This window comes from Anomalospiza imberbis, chromosome 1, assembly GCF_031753505.1.
Source record: "Anomalospiza imberbis isolate Cuckoo-Finch-1a 21T00152 chromosome 1, ASM3175350v1, whole genome shotgun sequence".
In the NCBI taxonomy this organism is placed as follows: Eukaryota; Metazoa; Chordata; class Aves; order Passeriformes; family Viduidae; genus Anomalospiza; species Anomalospiza imberbis.
This window is the reverse complement of record NC_089681.1, coordinates 111,754,978-111,777,220: the sequence shown is the minus strand read 5'-3', so window position 1 is coordinate 111,777,220 and position 22,243 is coordinate 111,754,978. Positions and strand designations below refer to the sequence as shown.

General features: G+C 37.9%; 1 protein-coding gene across 12 annotated transcripts in view; it reads left to right on the top strand.

Moving 5' to 3' along the window:
* Positions 1 to 22,243, top strand: part of RBMS3 (RNA binding motif single stranded interacting protein 3) — a 703,009-nt gene that overhangs the window by 443,943 nt on the left and 236,823 nt on the right. For all 12 annotated transcript variants that reach the window (XM_068206323.1, XM_068206331.1, XM_068206308.1 and 9 more), the window contains one exon: positions 785 to 876. In XM_068206323.1, the coding sequence (XP_068062424.1) occupies positions 785 to 876 (92 nt within the window). The remainder of the gene's footprint in view (positions 1 to 784; positions 877 to 22,243) is intronic.

The following is a 22,243-nucleotide window of genomic DNA, read 5'->3' as shown; positions in this document are numbered from 1 at the left end:
GAGTAAGAAAGCCACATAAAAGCAGATGATTATCCCTTGCCAATCCCTAAGATCTAACCTCTAAGCTGTTGTTCAGATGATACCCCAAAGCAATTCCTGGCAGATATCTGTCCCTTTGTTTCAGAAGAGAGAGCAGTGAGATGAAAGGGATGTGGTTTAACCAAAGCTGAGATTTTGCTGTCTACCATCTTTTGGAGCTATCTGGCAGTTGCCTGGAGAGCACACTTGGGATTTCTCCCTGAACTGGTCCCACCTGCTGGAAGGCTGCTCTCCCTGCCCCTGCACACATGGCCCCAGCCTGCCACACGGACTTGTTGCCCTTCTCAACTGAAGCTTAATCTTTGTATGATTTTAAAGGACAGGAGAAGGAGTCTTTTCTCGTGAAACCAGCCATTGCAAGCTGTAGCTTTGTATCCCAGGAAGGTCCATAATGTTACCTCCTCTTACGGAAGAGATGGGGCAGGACTCCAGAGCGCTGAGCGTGTGTGCCCTTCTGCTGCCAGGGACCTTTAGTCTGTTAGGACAGACAAAGACCTGCCTACACTCCCCCTCTGCTGTGTATCTTCTGGCACTTTGAAGCTTCAGGTCACTTTATTCCTTTAAACCCTACTAGGTTCATGAGAAAAGATGTGACAAATAGAGGTGTGGTGGCAGTGCTGCTGGAAGATTATGAGACAGTGTGAGAGAATGGAAAGATTTTCCTTCTTTATGAAAATAAAATCTTTATCTGTGCTCATACACATGGATTATACTGAAAACCTATATTTATCTTTTTATTCTCCAGGTTATGGTTTTGTAGATTTTGACAGTCCCGCAGCAGCACAGAAAGCAGTAGCATCTCTCAAAGCAAATGGCGTGCAGGCGCAGATGGCAAAGGTAAGAAGAACTATGTAATTGTAGGATTATTTCAACTGTTGGGTTAAATTTCCAGGGGTTTGTTTTGCTCCTGTTTTTCTTAAGGTTTTGGATTGCTTATTCCAAATATTCATGAATCCTTTGGCTCCAGCACCTTGTTCATCCCACGGTTTGTCTGTGTTCTTGAGAGCTGTCTCTCCTGTAATGGGCTCTGCTCTGACTCTGTCTGCCCCTCTGACTGCAGAGGGTTGTAAGACAGAGCACCAAAGTGGAAGAGCATTGGAAATGCCTTTTGCTAAGTACTGGGTGAAAGAGTTGCCTTTTCTTCACCTTGAAGTTGTCTTCATTTAGTTCTTTTGCTTTGGAAAAGTTACTCTTTTCTGATGTGCCTGGTGGGCTTCTCTGAAGGAGTGAATGCCTGAGCATAAGGAAAATCTGGCTGATCTGCCTAGGTTTGGCTTCTCCTGCTTGTTGAGGTGTTTTTTGTTTTGTTTTTTTTTTTTTTTTTTTTTTTTTTGTTTTGGTTTTTTGTTTTGTTTTGTTTTTTTTTGTTTTGAGGGCGTAAATGAAAGTGTAGAAGGTTGCTGAAAGAATAGTTGCTAAAGGTTGTCTGGAGATGATTGGCATCTGTTCACAGACAGAGGCTGCCGGAGCCATAGCAAGAACAGTGAGCTCAGTCACTCTGGTCTTGGAATTGTCCTTCGTCCCCAGGCAAAGGGGCTGATGGTGAGACAGGGGTTATAGTAATGACCACCATGTGGTCCAGCTGTTGCCTTCTGAAGGTGGAATAATGAGTCTTTGGCCTCTAGACTGTGTCATCCAGCAAAAATAGCTGTTGCTTTGTACTTTAAAAATGCCTTGCCTGAGAATCACAAAAAGCACTTAATATTGCCTGATTTAGTGTCTCTAGAAACGATGCTGTCCTAGAATCTAAAACAGTGAAAGCAAGCAGGTAATTAAAAAAAAGAGGGAAATCAACTAATAAACAGCCCTCAGATTTGAAGATTTCTACTTAAAGGAATGTCGGTGGTTTAAACCTTTGATGTCTTAGTAAAAACATCCTTTTGTTTTGGTGTGTGGATTTGTTTTTATTTACAGAGAAAAGTAGTTGCTGGTAAATGAGGTTCTTTTGCCTTCCACCGAATTACACTCACTGTGCCTGAAAGAAACTGGATGTCAACAATGTATTTCTGTTTAACAGTGTCCCACAATGCAAGCTAGGCTGTTTTATTGGTTCTTAGTGTTTATTGACACGTGGTGATAAAAAACATTTGCTTCAAATCAGTAAAAGATGGCAAGATGAAGAATGTAAACTTCTACTAAGGATTGTGCTGTTTTTTTTTCAGATATACAGCAGCTCCTTGTTAAAATATAGGCAATTTGATGCATTAGTCAAGCTGTGGGAAAAAAAAAAAAGACAGGAGATATGTTTTTTTCCTAATGATTGATATCAAATAGGCCTTTCTAGAAAGGAGTAAATCTATATATAAATCTGTAAAAAAATCTAAATCCATATAAAACTGTATAGTTATAGATTTAAAATTATAGATTTAACGATAGGATTGAAAGATAAATCTATGCTTGGGGTTGTCAGGATCCAGAACAATGAACAATTGCAAATGTACTGCAATTGGTATTCGCAGAAACACCAGAAAAGATGGTGACTTAAAACGTTGTGGTTTGGATTGTCCAATATTTAGGGACTAAAAGCAAAGTCTGATGTTTTCAGAGTGGGAAGAGCTATACCAGCCCTTGGTTGGTTTGTTTTCTGGAGAACCTGTGGCAGGAGCAGTTTTTTGCCCTGTGAGATTTTGAGGCAGCTGCTGTGTACAGATTTGTTTGCATAAGACTGACTGTATTTTTATTATTTAGCCATGGTGCCTGGAATCTCAGATAGATTCTTTTTAGTGTGTTTGATAGCTCAAGATAAATATACAACTGACTTTTCTTATCTCTGAAAAAAATTAAGTATTTAGAAAAATGGGGTTTCAAAGGAAATTCAGATGACTCCACACAAAGTACTTCACATTGCCGAGAAGGCAGGAGCCTGGGAAAGCAAATCTATTGGAGAAACATGTTAGTTCTTGCATATGTTGGAAGCCAAGTTGCATAACAGGACTGAAAGACAGCATTACCTGCCAGTGTAGGAATTAACAGCGAGGGCTCAGAAGAGGCTTGAGGAAAGGGGCAGAACAATAATCTAACCTGCATTTCTGGAAGTTTATCAAGAGCAGTTTTATTTGAAGAGCTGCTTTAATTAGTGGTGAATGGTGGCTTTCAAATGAAATCAAAATAAAAAGAGTTAAGTCCGAAGAAATTACCTAAATCTTTTGTGTGCCATGCTTTCATAGTATCAGTGCCCTTTTTCTTTTACTCTGCATTGCAAAGCAGTGAAACTGCCCTGTGTAGAGGCCAGAGAGGAGACAGACTGTAACCTGTGTTCAGCTAATGTCAAAAAATCTCAGTCCAGCTGTGGATGCTTTTGAGTAAAGGTGAAAGAGGCATTGGCCAACTCTTTCTATGTGCTGGCCTTCTTCAGTAGTGAGAGAAAATATGCTGAAGTGTCGGTATTGTCTGTGATGTTTTCCTGGAGAGAGCTCTTGCTCGGAAAGAGTGGTTCTTTCTCAGTTTTAACACAATATAATTTTTCTCATAGAAATCCAGGAATCTTCTTTGAAAAACAAAAAGCAGAACCGAATCCCTGTCCGTGTTGGCTAGCAGAAGTATCTTGTGGATACTTGAGTAAAATATACTCATTTTATTGATGGTAAAATACAGCCACCTCCCTCTTTTTTTTATAGAATTTGGACAGCATTTTGGCTGATTTTGTTTCAGAGTGCTGCCTCTGGAAGAAGGTTAAACTCTGGTGGATTGATGCTCCAAGTCCCATCAGTATTGGAAAACTTGTTCTGTTGAGGCTAATACACCCCATAAACCCACAAAGGGAAAAAAACCCCAGCTGTTAAACATGTCTGAATTACTCTTTTTGTTCTGGTTTGAAGCAGGCGGGTGAGGATTCGGCTGAGGGAGAGGAACAGCAGTAGTATGCCTGGAGAAGTGGTGGTGGCAGCTGAGGAGATGAGGTCTCATGTGGCTCACTTGGTGGGACAGGGACCCACTCAAGGACAGGGCCCACACAGCCTCCCACCCACAGGAGAGTTGCGTGAGTCTCTTGCACTCAGATGTTGTCACCTGGCTTCTTTTGCATTTCTCTCTCAGAGGTACATGAACCAGGAGTTCTGACCACTTCTGCTGTCCTATGTTCATCTAAGTTGTCCATCTTTTTCAAAAGTGCTTATTAAGCATTTCATTTATTGAGAAGAATTAATGCTATGGAGCTGCTGAAGGATATTTTCCTAGCTGGCCTGGTTTACTTTGCTGTGTGCTTACTGCGTGCCTTTGGACATGAAGATTCATTTGTGTGTATGAAGTGCCTACTTGGTCAGGCTCACAGAGTCCAGGTGTTTTTTTGGGCTTCCTACTTCATTTTTGTCTTCCTACTGAAAATGGCATGACTGGATAATCTCACAGGAATTATTGATTTGGTTGTCTCTTTATGCTAGGGACTACAGAAACATGACAGAAAAAAAAACATTGCTTATGTGCATGATTTATATACCAGTTTAGGTTTTTTCCAGATGCTCCTTTCCTGCATTTCCTAGAAAAATATTTTAGACAGAATATGGAAAATTAATAAGGAGAATCTTAGTAACATGGGAGTTGGCTCAGCAAGTAGGCAAAGAAGCCTAGTACACATGAAAAATGTATCAGTGTTCTAATAAAATCTGTAGACACATCTATTCTTGGGATTTGCAAAAGTCCTTCACCTAGAATTACACATTCATGAGGAAACTTCCTAATCTACTTTATATGTAAGTTTTAATGATGCCAAGGAGTCTAAATCACCTGAAAAATCAATAGAAGTCTGCTGTCTAAATAAATTTGAGCTTCTGAGCTTGTATTATCTTGCTGTTGAACTGTGCAATCAGTTTATCCCTTCACAGACATTTGGGGTCCTCTCTACCATTTTTTATTTCCAGTTCTAGTGTGCTGTAAGATTGCATAATGTGAAAGTTCAGGCAAAGGTAGGTTCTTGCAGAGTATCTAATAGCTTCTTTAATACCTAGCAGCCCATCAAAACTGTTGAAACAAATTTATTCACAAAGGAAGGGTTTTCAGTCCTGCTTTTATAAAGATTAAAAATGTATTTGATCTTGTGTATCTTTTCTGGGTTTTCCTTTTGTATGTATAATGCATTTAGACATCCTTAAGACCTGCATGAAAAATGCGGATATTGAAGGAATATTTAATTAGCACTGGCAGTTGTCTAGGTCCAAGGAATCATTTCTTGACTACTCTGCTGCAGTAATTGCCATCCAGAGAGTACACTGCAGGAACTGGTTCTGAGAAAGGGCTGTGCCAATAGGCTCTTATGTGTTTTCCTCCACAAGGGAATTGCAGAAAGTGATTTTCTTTCTTGTGTGATACTTTTCTCATCTTTCCATCATGCAGAAGCTCAAATACAGGGAGTAATCACCATCTAGGTGAAAGAAAAAAGGGAGCTATTTCCCACAGAACAGAGCCAAGCACAAGAGCTTCTAAAGAGGAATAGAGAGCTGGTTGCTGTATAGTTAAATAGGCAGATTTTCTACAAGAACAAGGAAAAGGAAATCCCACAGAAGAAAATTTTATTTATTTTCTAGACTTTTGCATAGGTTTTAAGCATTGCTCTGGTATGAGTCAGCTGACCAAATAAGTTTGTCTGTCTTCTTATTTTTCAGCTTCATATTCTCTTATTTTTAAATTACTTCCCCTTTTTTCCTCTGTCAGACACCAATACTCTAAAGGGCTCATCCTTAAAATGGAAACACTCCGATGAAAACCCTTCTTTCCAATTTTTTTTTTTTTTTTTACCTATTTTAATGAAAAGGTTTGTTTGTTTTTGCAGTTTAAAAATTCATGAAAATAATAAGAATGCTGTCCATACAAAATATGAAATATGGCCTATACACATAATACACTGGTTTCCTAACTAACTCAAGATTGAAATGGCTGCAAATTTTAGCTAACAAAACCTCAGGATACTGGTTGGTCGAATTTTTTGGTAATATTTTTGATTAACAGCCCTACTGACTAAGCTAACCTTCCTTTTGAAACCAAAGTGGGATTCTAGGAGTTTTAGAGCTCAATATTGAAATTGTCAGGCCTTGTTTTACTCCTGTGCTTTAATTATCAGCTATCACATCCCCAGCGAACTGTTCTATGAAGTCTAATATTTGTATTGGTGATGTATAAAACACTCTTTTCATTTGCTGCTGGGGCAGGAGCTGGTGCCTCTGGAAACCTGGCTATGCTCAGCACTGTAGGAGAAGCTGAGAACATGGTTGTGCTGGCCACCTTCCGCATCGTTTCTGAATGAATTGCGCAGCCAGGCGTAGGCTGCTGCTGCTGCAATAGTTGTCAGAGACGTTTGGCACAACTCTTGTACGGGTGTGGAGCACTCTCCAGTGAGCTCTCCTCTCATCTTCCAGAAATGTGCACCTTCTCTCCCTGTGCTTTTGCACATATATACTATATTGGTCATGCTGGCTGACCAGTACTGACCTGAATTGATAACAGTCCTGGGTTCAATCGAAATGGAAAGTTACAGCTGGAAAGAAATGACTGCTAGTTCAGTTTAGGTTTGGAAGTTACACATGCAAGTGTCCCTCTCCTTTGGTTTCTTTTACCAAGTCAGCCATACCAAAGGTGTTCCTGCAGAAGCACAAACTGGAAGTTCCAAGTTTCATGTACTGCTGCTTATCAAAGTCGTGCTGTCCTCATCCTCTCTTGCCTGCTTACCTCTGTTTTTCATAAACTATCTTTTACTCTTGGGATGGGGAATGAGTTTACCAGATGGGGCTAGCCTTTGCAGGTTTTGTAAATATATCTTTCCATTTCTTAATGGATAATTATTGACAAAGCAAGAGCATTAACAAGATGCTAAATTATTTGTTTTTATTAGGTTTTATCTCAAAATTTCTTAGGAAGATATGCCTTTCAAAACCTGGAAGGTTTTTTTTGTGTGTGTGTGTTTTTTTTTTTTTTTTGTTTGTTTGTTTGTTTGTGTGTTTTCCCAGATGAAACACTGTCTAAATTCAGGATTCAAATCACAGATGTGCCAGCAAAGGGCTAACTTTAAATTTCAGAAAATCTGCAGTAGCAGACGACAGTGTCCCATGGGCGTCCTAGACAATCAAGACTAAAGCAATGAGCAGCTTTGCACAAACAATGATAGATTGGAGTGATAGCAAAGATACATGACAATAATGGAAGGACTTCCTAGTCTTATCTAGCCTTGTAAATTTTATGTTTCTACTTGAGAACTGTATGGTAGCCAGTGTGAAATGATCTTAAGATCCTTTTCCTGCTTTTAGATGTGCATTCACAAGCCAATATAGAATGCATTAGTTTAAGCCATTCTTGAAAGAACATCAAGTTATCCTGTGGGCACTAAAATCCAGCAGTCCTTTCACACTTGCATGTGTTTCTCCTAAAAACATGTAGATCAGCATCAAGGAGGGTATGCACATCGACAGTGTTTGAACCACACCTGCCAAAATTATAAACAATAATTTCTTTGGGGGTTTTCAGAATTGCTTAACTTGACATAATTCTACTCTCTGAAAGTGCATGGAACTTTACTGTTGGCCAATTGAGAGGAATTAGGTCAGTACTATGTTCCTTTGTTCCCAAAACTTGTAGTTCAGCATCTTTCTTAACCACTAAGTTAGCTTAGAAAATCTTACAGCACACACAGTCATGTTTATTCTCTAGCTATCACCTCAGATAGACCTGGCCGTGGTGTTTTCCTTCCCTTTTCAAGTGCTGCTTTAGTTTCTAGATTTACTTGATTTTTTTTATATATACTGTAACTTCATCTAACATTAAAACATTCCTCTGCCTTTGAAAATGAAAATACAATCAGTAAATATATCCACCTCCGTGCTATTAATGCTTTGCACCACAGAACAGATGCTGAAAGTGAAAAATGTAGCCAACTTTTAGGCTGAAGAATAGTGGAATTACTGGGTTCTTTTCGGGTTATGAACTTCAGCCAAACAAGAGTTGGCCTTTTTTCATAAATACACATTGTTCTTGACTTTCCTCTGACTTGGAACGCATTTGAATTGGTAATAATACAGCTGAAATCCACAGCGCTTTGGCAATCTAAGCTGGGGAGAAGAATGGGGCTCCCTATCTTTAGCACTCACATAGCTATACATCTTGGAAGCTCTCACACACTCTTTGCAAACCCTTTATGTTTGCAGAAGAGGAAATCTGAGTCCTGTAAATTAGTTAAACACTGGAGTCAGATTAATTCTTTTTTTGCCTCCATACTCAGGAAACTCCAAATGCCCCATGGAGGAGTTATCTGACCACAACTATGCAGCTTGGGAATCTGCAGCTCAGACTGAGCAGAACTATGTTCTAAATTCAGTAAGCACAGCTTTACTCACCAGGAAAAACCCAGTGCATGCTGAAATGATCAAAAAACTGTGGTTTTAGAAAATATAACTGTGGTAGAAAATGGACGTAGCCTTCCTTTCAGTGACATATAATTTCATTATGTTCTTCTGTAGATCGGCCTGAGGACAATGCTTTTGTAAGGTGAGAAGCAAAAATTCATTGTATCTAGCATGATGATTCATGTGACCACCAGCAGGAGGATATGTGCATGCTTTTTGGGGTACCACTTAGTCTGGACTGAGATACGGCTTCAACAAAGCAATGCAATTTGAGTGAAAACCGGGCCACTTTCAGAATTTTTGGTTTGATTTGGAAGGCAGGTGTGCAAACTTCAGTGGCATTTCTTCTGAGTTGATGTGAGTGCCTGTATAACAGCTCATCAGCCTGGAAATACACAGGTGCACCCTCTACCAGTAAACACAAATCTACAAGTAATATGCATAGATATTCCCTGTGCAGCTATGCATCCCCCTCTGAATATCTAAATGTTACTGTATTAGTGAATACTCTGCTTGTTATTTCTTTATTAATGACTGTCTCCCATTCAACCGACATGTCTGAGTAGTCTGGCTGTAATCTAAATAAATTTTGGCTTAGATGCTGATTTGTTCACTAATGAATGATAATTTTTGTCACTATAATAGGAACCTCTATTTTTCCTTTGTATAAAAATATGAAATTAGGCTGCGCTCATGCTACATGCAACATACCGAGTCATAATGGAAGCTCACTGAATTTTTTAGTCTTTTCCCTTTATATATTTGTGCTCAGAAAGGGAAATAATGATGACATGAACAGCTGAATTCTATTTGTAGTCATGATAAATTTGCTTTCAAAATAAATGTAAGAGATATAAGAATGTAAAACCCATTCTGGCCATATCAGACCAGAATAAAGTTCCTTCTGATATCAGATTCTCTTTTTGATAATGCTCTATAGCATGTGCCAACAGAGGAGTACAAGAACCAGACAAGCATCTGAGGATACTTCCCCAGAGTAGTCTCTTAGTCTCTAGCAATTTGCAATTTGGGATTTCTTCAGCTTGTATTGAATAGTCATTTGTAGAACTGCCTCCCCATCCCCAAATAAACAATTTATCCTTCCTGTTTTGCATTTAAAATTTTGGCAGCACAACATCCAGCCCTAAGAAATTCTTCATTTTAACTTCATATTCTTCAAAGATCCATCTCCTCTGCTTGCTCTAGACCTGCAATGTAGATGTCATTGATTGCTTGCTAATTCTTATATCAGGAGAGACAGAAGGCTCTTTTTCCCTATGAATCCTTTTCATTGCACTTACGATTTTATAAAATGCAATCATAACTTCCTTTAATGCCTGTTCTGTTTCCAGTTTTAAGAAAGATGTGCCAGGATATGTGTGCGTCAATAAGGATGTGGTTCTTAGAAGCAAGGAGCAGTTGCTAAGTAATGAACGTGAAGCATATTAGAGTGGCTTTGTAATACGAGAGCAGAGCTGACAGGAAGCTTAGAGGGTCATTTTATATCAATATGTTGGAAATGAGGCAAGTATTGCTAATGCTGTGTAGTGCTGCAGCCTGAGAAATGGGAAAATGGACACAGAGGACACAGTACATTTGGCTGGTATCAGGTACTTTGTAAGGCAGTCCTCATTTTGCACAAGCATAAATGCACATATTTGATTAAACCTAGGAAGATAAATTTTTAAAATAAGAAATGTCAGCTTTAGAAAAATATACCCCAGAAATAATTGAAGTGTTAAAAAAAAAAGTAACAGAGCTATTCCTTTGAGGCAGCAAGTGAAGTATAACCCCAAGAACAAGGACATCTGTTCAGTGTGTCAAAAGGAAATATACCCAACTCTCCCATCTCTGTATCAATAGGGCATTATAAATAACTGCCTTAAAGTCTGGAATTGTTTGGTCACAACTTTCCTTAAATATTAGATCAAATTTGTATCTGTCATATTGATGAACAATACCTGAAGCTGATGCCACCAATGGATCAATATCTGGCCAATTCTGTCAGCGGGCTTGAGGACTTTCTCTTTGCCAGGGGCTACTGAAGCGCCCCTATGCATTTTGTCGTGCACCCACTGCTTTGGCATGATGTGACCAGCAATGCTGCAGCACATGCCTTCATATCTAAACCAAGGAAAGGACTGCAGCAGATGTCATGCTGTGCAATGAATCCTTATTTAGGAGAGATTTATATTCATATTCTGCTTTCTCTAGAGCTCATGGAAGAAAATATTAGTCATTTTATTAGTCATAGTTAAAAATGGTGGACACATAGAAGAACCTAGGGGCCCTAAATTGCCAGTTCCTCCGCTGTGTAGGTAGATGGAATCTTTCAGTGATTCCCAAAGGTATGTACTGAGTACATCAGGGAGATTTACGCCTACCAAAGACACCCCTTACACTGCCTTAATGGAGGTGCAACGGCTGTTTTCTCTACTGCTCCTCACAGCTTTATGCTCTCAAAAACCAAAGAAAACAATGAAAACTTTGATGAAAGCAGCTGTAAAGACTTTTTTGTAGTTGGAAAAATTGGACCTCCCCCATGTTCACACATAGTTAGAATATGAATATGGTATTTGGTAGGAGGCATATTTTTGCCTTGTTAAAATGGATGCAGCTTTGTTTATCTGGATGCCAGTCAGTAACAAAGTGGGCTGTGTTCAATGATTACCACTTGTCAGTCATCTTCTATCCTGATATTCTTACCACAATTCAAAAAGGAAAAGAGATAGTGAAAAAATGTTTGTTTCTAGCAAAAAACTTTGGAGTTGGGATAATTAAGGCTTGGTGCTAGAAAGTTTGGCTTTGAATTCCTCAGAATGAGTGAACATACCTGTCTAGTAGTTGAGACTGAACTCTGTGTCTCAGACGTCACTTCTTGCAACTAAATTATTTTTGGTCTTTAAATTCAGTTGGTAGACAGGTAAAGAAAGAGAAGACGCCTTGAAGAAAGGCTTCCCCATCTTCAAAGGTATCTTTGGCACTTTACTACCTCACTTAGTTGATAGATGATGCTGTTCCAGTGCAGTACCACAGTTCTGTCTCTCCGTGTATGGACATATTGGGTTTTACTCAGTGCATGCCTAGTTGATACGTATTCAAGAAACTATATTTATATCAATGTATGCCTACATTTATAGATGATAATTTAGAAATATTAGTGAGAAAATCTTATAATGAGATTCTCATGAGTAGCAAAAAAGTATTGCAATGGTATTTTCATAATATGTGCTGTTAGAGTATGACTATTTGCTAGCAATACCTCTAAGCCCTGAAAATAAAATAGTATGTGTTTTTTTTAGACATGTGTTGTAGAAATAGGAAGGAAATTGGAAGTAAATTAAATCTTGGTCATAATCAGCCAGTATTTTTCCATCTGTCAGCAAAACCTGGCAAAAAAACTCCAAAACAACAACAAAACTGTAAACTCTGAGATGAGATTTAGTGATTTACTGTCTGCTTTAACTGTGCCTATAGCTTGCAGTAGAGCTACACAGCTTCAGGGCTTCCCAGATATTTTCCATAACTTATTTGTCCATTTTGCATAAAAGGTTGTGATCCCACCATTTATCTAAACATTCGCCTAGTCACCTACTCCAATTATAGCTTGTTATGGAAAGCCAGGACTATCATTTATATGTCTGTGTTGCTTTATTATAGGGATGTAGCATAAAGCAGCATGTGGAGTCAGTGAAGTGAGGGTTTTCACAGTGTCTTAGCTTCCAAAAAATCTTCTCCCTTGCTTAAAAACTGTTCATCATGAAAGGTCACCACTCCTAATAGCATGACCTAATTCACATCAGCCTGCCTTCCTGCTGCATGGCACATTGCACATGGTGAAGTCATGGGTTTGGTAAAGGAGCCAGAACTGATCCAAACCAGGTTGAAGTCTGGCTGTAATGGGGTCGCAGTGCTCTCGCTGCTCTGCCCTCTCTACTGAGGCTGCTGAGCCTAGAGTAATGGAAATGCTTCCCTTTCAGAATAAAATTTAATTAGCTGAAATACATAATGGCTGTCTTTTGCATGATCAATCTTCTGAGTCTGCTTCAACTCAGACTTCATATGTTAAAAAGGAGTGTTGGATGCAGACTCTGTTTTGCTTTCCTTGAAGTTCAAATAAATAGTTTCATCTTGCATGATTACATTTTTGCATGCTATTTACTTCTCTTGAGTATGTAAGTAATTTCCAGATTGGCTTACAGGGATACCTTGAAGAGACTCAACATTTTATGTCAGTGGGCAATTAGATTGGTTACAGGGGTTACATTGGTTACTCCTCTAAGTGAATGTTGTGCTGGCTGTCTTTGATCCCAAAACATCTGGGAAGCCTGGTGCAGACTTACCTAAAGGACGTGGTCTGAAAATGTAGCAACTTAGGCACTTTCCTGCTGGGAGCATCATGTAGTACTTTATCTGTTTAGTGGGTTTTACTAAAGGCTTCTCCATTTCTTTGTTGAGAGGTCGTTTGAATCAGAGTAGTAGCTGAGACCTGCAACACTTTGTACTGTGATGGAAACCTCTCACAAAACACAGCACTCTCAAGTCACCTGGTCTTAGCAGTCCATAGGTCAGATTAGTCATGGAATAATAGCTATAGATACTAGTTATTGCCTCTTTGCTGGTATTTCTTTGATAACCCATTGTGTTGGTCTTTAACTTAATATTTTAGAAGTTTTTAATAGTGGTATTTGACTTGACAAATGTTTTTACTTCTGTAATGTCCCCCTTTGTTCCCACGTAAGTGGAGTCCTTTCACTTTAGTCTTTTCCACACTAGTCAATCCACATAAAGCATTGGGAAAGCAGAATGATACCGCATTTGCATCCTTCATTTTGCTATTGTGAATATAACACTTTTTTTTTAGGGCGTTCCTACACACTTATCACAATCCTGTTGCAGTTTTGGATCTGAGCTGGGTGATGCTGTTGCAACAGGCAGACAAAGTCTCTTTTCTGGGATATTCACATTTGTTCTTATGTTATTCCATTGACTTATAGTGTTTTTCTATACCTTTTCTATTTAAAATCCATCTTTCTTAAATCTTGTTGAGTGGAGCTGTATGATATTTTTCAGAGAGTCTGTAGTGCTGTAATATGTACATTTTGCTGCCTTTTAGTCAATTGATGGGCACTGTAGAGTTTGCATTAGACATTCTGATTTTTAGCAGGTGTATGAACTACATTGTTTTGCATATTCTATTGTTAAATTTCATTTGCTCAATTAAACTTCTGAATGCCTTACCATGTCTAGATTCAAATGCAGGTGTTATATTTTATAAACACAAGTTTTAAAATTATGCCACAAGTGTTTGCAAACCTTCATAGCTAAAGATCTGTTCTTCAGCTTGTCTTTAGTGAGTATACCAACTGGTTGGCTGTTTAACACCATAAATGTGACACCCCAGGTATCTTGAGTTGTGCAAGGAAAGGCTTAGTGTCCCAGAGCTTAATTTCTAGCCATGTATAATTACAAAAATATAGTAAGCCAACTAGGAGCTATAAAAAGTAAGTTATATTTATGTGTTTCTAAACTCGAAATGTTTTCCAAAATGCTGCATTTCACAAAGAAAAGTGAATGTGAGAAATTAGCAATAGGGGATAGATGGGTTTCTAACATATTAAATCTTGGAATTTTTGCCCCATGGGAATATTTGCTTCAGTTATGATAAAATCTCACATTTTAAGAAAGGAGTATTAGGTTCCATGAAACTGGCAGGTTTTTATTACCTTAAAGATTATCTTTTTCTTTTTTTTTTTTTTTTTAAAGTAGCCACAACAAACTATTATCTTTGCAGATACTTCACAGCTAAAAGGTTTAACATGAAGATAGGATGGTGAGAAATATAGGCCTAAGTTAGAGAGCCATAAGAAGCAAATGAGTTCTAGTTCTCCTTTCATGTTTTTGGTTGTTTGTGTTGTGGTCTTTTTTTTTTTTTTTTTTTTTTTTTTTGTCAGAATTACTATTCCCATAAATATTATGTAGAGGAAAACCTTGAGATGTGCAAAATGCTTGCTAAGAGAATGAACTATTCTGTTCAAATTGGTATTCTTGAGAGACGCGCTCCTGAGATATATGTCTCTAATATTTGTTTTAGACAGCTTTGAAATCTTGCTGTCCCAATATAAATACCAGATGACAGATACATGTACAAATATTTTTCAGGGAATCAAGTTTGGTTGTTTTAAGGCAGAACTTGATTTTTGTGAGTAAGAGCTCAAATCTGGAAGTTTGGATGACTCAGATGACCTTCAGCCTTGTTGTACTGCCATTTCTAATCATGCTTAAAACCAAGATTGCTCAGAGTCATGTAGCAGTCTTTTGTGGTTCTGAAGTTAGTTGGTTTAAAATATAGACCTATATTTTGGATGCAAAGTTAACACGTATATTCAGCTGGCAATAATGAGTATAACGGCTTTTGTTAGAAAGCTTTGCTGGATGGTTTCAAGATTTTGACAGTCTTGGTCCCTAGCTAATATTCCACCTGTGTAAAATATTTCACTGTGTTATCTCTGCTTATTATTTTATCTTGCAGCAGAAATGGAATGTATTGAAGAGCCTTGTTCAACAAATGAACTCAGTTGATCTTTTAATTTTAATGGCATTCACACTTTTACTTAGTTTTTGTTTTAGAAAGAATAATTCAAGGTAGTATGTATTTGGCAAAAAAACCTCAAATATTTGATTTTGTTCTTCTTGGTCATCAATAATGTAACTGCCCTTCCTTAACATATTAGTAAGAACAAAAACAACCAAAAACTTTTTTCTTTGGGAACAAGCAACAAACTTTGGTTTTCACCCTTAGTGATATGGTGCAAGATTTTATTCTGGAAGAATTTAGGAATGGGAGTCAGGTTTGCCTTTAAAACTCAAGTCCCAATAAGAGGAAAATATGCATATTAAATGATTCCACAAATCTTTTGTGTCTTAGTGTAGGTCCTCCGTGCCTGCTGTGGATAGTTTAAAGCCTGAAGGCAAAGCTGAGATAACAGAATTTTTCCCAGATGTCAGCTTGGCCCATCAAGCTAAAACCAAAATCTAAGCATCTGGCCTTCTGGGCAACTCTGTCTTTATCAGTCACAGTCAGTGATATGCACTTTGACCTGCTGAATCCATGAACCACCTCCTCCCTCAAAAATCTGAAGAGCTGAAAGGAGGTGCAACTGAGGCATGCTGGGACCTAAATCATAGCTGGGGTTCCAGCAGTTTCTTCAAAAACCCCTTCCAAAAGAGGACCCCAACATATTTGTTTAAGCAGTATACATTAAGGCAAATATTTTAGCTGTTTTAAGACAGCTTAGAATTTTCAAAACCAGTCCTAACAAAATAAAAAGGCACAATTAATGTGCTTTCTTAAAATTAGAAGTCAATAGCTTCTCACATTATGCAGAATGTAAGAAAGAAGCCATTGTATCTGAAGCTTTCCATCCAGTGCCCTGTTACACCATTACAGTTTGCCCTGTTATACCAATGCAGTTTGTTATTGCAGTCCTGTGTTTCTTAAGATGAAACTGTAGCATCAAAAGTGTTATTAACTTCTGCTGTTCGCTGTATGTATAAAAATTTTATTTCTAGATGCTGAATGACAGATTGGATCAAGGTCCAACTGTGTAAAACTTGCAAGGTCAAGACTCATAAACAAATTGCGTCACAGTAATACATTGCTGATTTATCCTTTCTTTAGTGAATGATAAACTAAACTGAAATTGTTACATGTATTTTCAGAGAAGAATATTCATGTGTATGGATTCTGACAGGTGGTTGATGTGTAATAACCTGGTTTTGGACGAAAGTCCTGCAATAGGCACAGGCCTGTGATGAGTAAATCATGAACCCGGCTTAATGCTGTGAATTAGTAAATAAATAATTTAATAAATATGTGGTTTCAGTTGAAGGTAATGCATTTATTCAAAAAATGTGAGGTTTTTGGTTTTTTTTTAATTTATTGCCTTCTTTGAATTCCATCAAATGCTCATTACCTGAGCACCTACCCTGTGCATAGCTCTGTGGAAGTTACAAATTAAAATCCAGTGTTTGAAGTGAATAAAATACTTACCGTAGGAGAAACTATCAGGATGCCTTGGGCAGAAGTTGATTTCAGGCATTATCTCTGGTTTCTGCTGGTGTGCATGTGCACTCCTTCCTGCCTCACGCGTGCATTCAGGGAGAGAGCAGTGAAAAGGTCAGATGCGGGCTATGGATATGATCTCTGTTCATCTCACTGTGCTGATGAAGTTTTGTTGATTGAATGTAAATATGCCTTAACTCTTCCACAGCATGTGCATCAAAGAGAACATTATTAGAGCGAAGACAGGCATTTGTTGGTACAATGAAAGTAATGCTGTCTGTGAGATACTGTTTAGAGGTGGCGTGCAGTGGCATCCGGATATATTTGCATCTAAATGAGATGAGCGTTTCTTTTCATTCGGCTTTGATTTACCTTGATCGCTACAGGTTTTTATTCCTTCTGGGATTTGGGGAATCACATTCCCATTATACGCTCATCTTCCCTTCATATACTGTCTGCCACCTTCAGTCAGGGCCGCCAGATAAGTGTATATAATAAAGATCTTTTACATCAGATCTGGTTACCATGCTGTCAGGCCAGTTACTGGAGCCTGGGACTCAGGAGGAACAATGAGTGATGAATACAGCATTTATTTAAGTACTGATTTTTTTTTCACCTTTTTTTTATGTTGAGTATTGACTGTATCTCAACTTGCTTCAGCATTATTAATGTTTCCGAGAATAGTTGGATGATAATGCAGAGTTCCAAATTTTTTGTTTTAAAATTGTTTTGAAATCATTGATTTTCCTTTTTTATTTATTTTTGCCTCTGAAGAGCCTCAGTAGTTCATTAACCAGCATCCTAAATGTCTGTGTCTGACTCCCTCACTCAGTGAGTTTGTAGATATGTTGAGATGGTCTATTTGTTCTATGCGTCACTTAGTGTGGGTTAGCTTAGCAAAAGCATTTCTTGGCCCAACTCTTCTCTTGGTTGCATCAAGTTGCATTTTAAATCAAAGTCATAGTAAATCAATTTAAATCTCAGTCTAGTGCTGACATGTAGCCATAGCTATGGCACTTAAGGATAATAGTGTAGAAAAACACCTGGGAAGTAAAATTTGTAAATCAGCATCTTGTCTTGCACATTATAAACTTTTGCTTTGAATTAATGCAAGATTTCAAATACTTCTTTGCATGATATAATCATTTACTGAAGTTTTCTTTCCTATATTCTGCAAACTCTAAAAAGATTTCAGAACTCTTTCAGCATTGGAAAAGGGGAAACTATCAATTGTTGGTCATTTTTCTTTGGATTGCAGTACCTTTCAGGGAGCACTGGACACTTAGCAAAGGCAGAGGAAGGTCCATCCCATGCCCCAAGGACTGTGTGTTTTAAAAAGGCAAAGGCAATAACACAAGGTAGTGACAGAGTAGTGTGTGTAGTCTTCTAATGAGAGAATGATCCCATCATTAACCAGACTTATCCTTGCTGTCTTCACTTTTTCTGTCCCTTTTCTAATTTCAATGAGGTATTTCTGGTTTCTTGCCTTTTTACTCAGGTTCTGTATATTTGTGTTTTATGATGTTAAGTACATTTCCCTTTCAGTGGAGCATCTCCAACATTTCCCTTTTCATTCCCACTCCAAGTCACTGGGGCAGTCCTGTCCTTCTGACATACTAAATGGGATTTGTCAAGTCTTTGGTGTAACCATGTTTTATTTCCATGAGTAATGAGATACTGTGATAGGGCATCTTGTCCTGCCCTAAACGAGACATGCCAAGCCAAACATGAAATGGAATGCCAAATGCTATGTCCTATATGTTTGTCAAGTGTGTGATCTATTTTTTAGAGACCCAGCTCAGTACACTGAAATATTTTACTACTTGTGAACTTTAGCTTCTGTTAATATGATTGAAGCAAGTGGAAATGGAAATTGTCAGGGCAATTTAACAAAGCGAGTCTGTAAAACTCATTACATCCCAGGTAGTAAAATCACTTTAGAAGGCACATTCTTCAAACTTGAGCTTTATTCAGTAAACTGCATTGGTGCCTGACCTTTTAAGAGCTTTCCCTTGCTTGGGAGGGAGGAGGGGGAAAGGCCCTGTTGTTCAGAGCTACCTATCTTAAATTACAAACAGCAGCCAGACTTGACTCTGTGCTTTAGATCACACAGGATGACAAAGTGTGCAACTGCTCCAAACAGACAGTTAAATGGCCAGCTATTTAGATGAGTTTGATGTGTATTTCATGTAATTGTATACTTCATAAAGCAGTAAAAAACCAATGTTGTGTGCTGGCTGTATTTTAGCACAAAGTAAATCAAAGTACCAATCTCATGTTTGTAATTCAACCTAATCTTATCAAGACCTGATGCTTTAAAGAAGCTTTAGATTGATACTAGGTAGTGGGTGTGTGAGGGTTAAAGATGCTCTGGAGAAAATAATTCCTGTTAGGTCTGTATCTAATTTGCATAACAAGATAAATTAGCTTCTTGAGAACTCTCTAAGACCATGGCTGGGTTTCCCCTGCACTGCAATGTAAACATGCCCCTAACTATGCCTCTCTGCACTGTCTCTGTGCATGTCTTCAAATAGATGACAGGCTTCTCCTGCCAAAGTTATGAATGAGCTGTCAACCCACCCTAGATAACAAATTTTGGCTCTGGGTTTTTTTTTCCTGTTTTTTATAAAATACTTCATTCTTCCAATGGTACGCCACAAATTTTTATTAGTGGCATACATGAAAAGAAAAGGTGCCATGGGCTGTGTCTCTTCCAGTTCATTATTTTCATTTTCCAGCATCTAAACAATTATGAGCTGTAGAGATTGCATTTTCTTGGAGCTATCCTTTGCCAGGCTCATGAGCACAAGTCAGGTTGCTCATTAGTGAGCCCACACAGAGTTTAGTCCAGTAACCTTTGAAGTAAATGGAAAGCCTCACACATATTTATTCGGTGTCAGGTAGACATTTGGTGCACACTGTGGCATTAAAAGATTTTGTCTAATTACATAATGAGGCTTTTGCCTTATCAGTGTAGTTTGTGAAGTTATGGGGGGAGTATGTTAAAGCTGATTGTGGAAAACTTTGAAAAGAGAAAGTGTTATTCTTCTTTGTAATTTTCACATTGTTTTGTGGTTTTTGGTTTTTTTTTTGCCATTGGTACTAGGCAATTTTTTCCCCCTACTGGATCTGTTACCATCTTATCTAGAGCTTTCCTGAATATCTTTAAAGACGGTTGGTAAAAAACATGAGTGAAAATAAAAGATGGTTAAGAAAGGATTGACAGTGGGGAATAGAAACTTTAAAAAGGGAAGTTTTTGCAAGAATTGGTATAAAACAAAGAAAAATATGTTTCTTTTTTACTTTCTATGGGCAGAAGGATTTGCAAATGCATGAATGGTACTGAGTCCTACATGCAGTGAGAATAGTCAGGTCCATAGGTGACAGATAAAAAGCTATGTAAATTCACACACTCCTGGTAAGACTCCTCCTTGTGTATGAAATCCACAAAAAGTTTGCCAGCATAAAGAAATGATGTGAGATGATTGAGAGTAATGGTACTCTGCAGTAGCTGTGTTTTTTTTTACACAGAGAAGTACTGATCTTTGTGTATAAATTGTTTTACATCAAGGGGAACTTGGTGCTAAGCCAGATGTAAAGCCTAGGATGGTGCATCTTTAAAAATTTCGCCTTTACCCATGCAGAAAAGAAACGCCACTTGCTTTCCAAGAGGTGAAATTTATTCCATTATTGTTGTACATTGGTAGCATTTCTTCTTCCCTGTTTAAATTCCCTTTTCCAGTGTGTGGCAGTGCCTTGGGTTTGAATCATTAAAAGGGGAGCAATTATAGAAAAAAAATATTAATGTTTCAGGAGGTGTCAGAATGTAAATGATCCACTATCCTGAGGAACAGGAATGCAGATAAGCTGTTGATTGTTGATATATGTGGCATGCTTTATGGCTTTCTTTCATAAATACTCTTCTTTGCAGAAAAACAGAAATAGGGATACTTGGGACCATGCTCTGTTCAACTAATCAACCTGCAAACTGTGTGCTGTAATGACAGTGGCATAATACCTTCTTATAATGCCTAGTTTTTATGCTCAGCATTTAAAAAAAACATACTTTAAATACAACACAATGTGTTTGCTATCCATAGCTGGGTAATATATATACAGCTGTTGTTGAGGTGGGAAGTAGTTTTGAAGGTTTGCATTTCTGGAAGGTTTGCATTCATTGAAGGCATTTAATTTGATGGGGAAAGAAAGTGTTTGTTTAAATACTTAGCTTGCCTTCAGTTATTAGAGTTGCTTATGTCACATAAAGCATATTTCTCCAAAACTTTTGCTCTAGAACCCACTACAAATCACCTGTGGTTTCTGCAGGCTCCACTCTGGGGCTCACAGAAATAATCACGAATTGCCTTGCCTTAGTCAAACATTTTTAACCATAAGTATTTTCCCTTTATTTCTGAAATTTCAGATTTTAAGGCAAATTATTATTCTTTGAATATAACAGATAATGCAGCAATCACTCCCTTCCTGCATGCTCTTCTACTTGAAATGCAGGTCAAAGGTTGAGAAGAAAAGGAAAAAAAGAAAGAAGAAAATATTGGATTTTGCAAACAGCATTGTGATTGATTAATAGACTTCAATCTCTATTTATGTATTTTGTCACTATTTTCTCCGCTTTTGCAATGCTATGGTTACGTTTCAATTATTGGCCTTTTTTTCTCCATTTGCGTTATTTTCCATATGCTCCCTTTAGTGTCATCATGTTTTTAAGTGCTTTATTGTTGGTAGCAACTGAATTACAAATGATTTACATTAACACATCTGCACAGCCTTAGCAAATTTGTTAATGTAAATGCACTGTTTTTACCAAATTCTGTGAGATACTGCAACCTGGCCTTAGTTTAGAAAAATATTTTAAAATATGTTGTAATTCTCATATTGTAATTGATCATATTAGTTTTTGTTCAGAAGATGAGCTTAACTATATTTAAAATTAAATATATGAACTGCTCAGCCAGTTTTTCTGTCGGTAGCTCAGCTCTCTTCTAACCTTCAGCTCTCTGATTTTCATTTTGCTCATAACATGGGCAGAATGAGTTCCTGGGGAAGTCCCTACATAATTACCCTACAAACACAGCCTCCTTGCTGAGGAAAAGAACTGACACTGCCCTTGGAGCACAGGGTCATTTGCAGTGAGCTTAGTCAGAGGTTTCCAATAAACTGTCTTAGTTTGAATTGTAGTTTTGGTCAGTGACTTTGATGTCACTATGTGTAAGCAAGAGATGGCCACAGCTTCACATATGTTTAGGCTGACTGTGGCTCCTCCACAACTTGTATGAGGGAAAACATGTTGGCCTGTATTTAGTTTAACTACCTGGAGTGAATAGAAAAGATAGAATTTTACAAAGATAGTAAGAAAATCACATTTACCCAGGGCTTTTAGTATCCAACATAAAGTAGTGCTAATCAGAATTATTGGAACATTTTTCCCAGAAATATGGTAGCCATGTTTGAAGGCAGAAGATTCAGACCTGTTTGTCTTCTTAAAAATTGTTTGTATTGGAAAACAGTTGGAGCTGTTTGGTATATACACCATTTTCCTGGTAATCTGAATCTATCAGTAGCAAAATGAAATTATGCATACGTTTATTGTTGAAATAATGAATAGTCACAAGGAGAACACCTACAGTGACTCCTTGTTTGTCATAATTTCTCCCCCAAAAGATAGATGTAGGCAGAAAGCATGATCCCCTGTTAAACCATTTGCAGTTTTAAAAAAATTGTTCATATTTTTGTTAGTCCCTGGAATTACTTCTTTTGTCCTAGTCTTTATTCTTACAAGTAATAGGATAATTCCAGG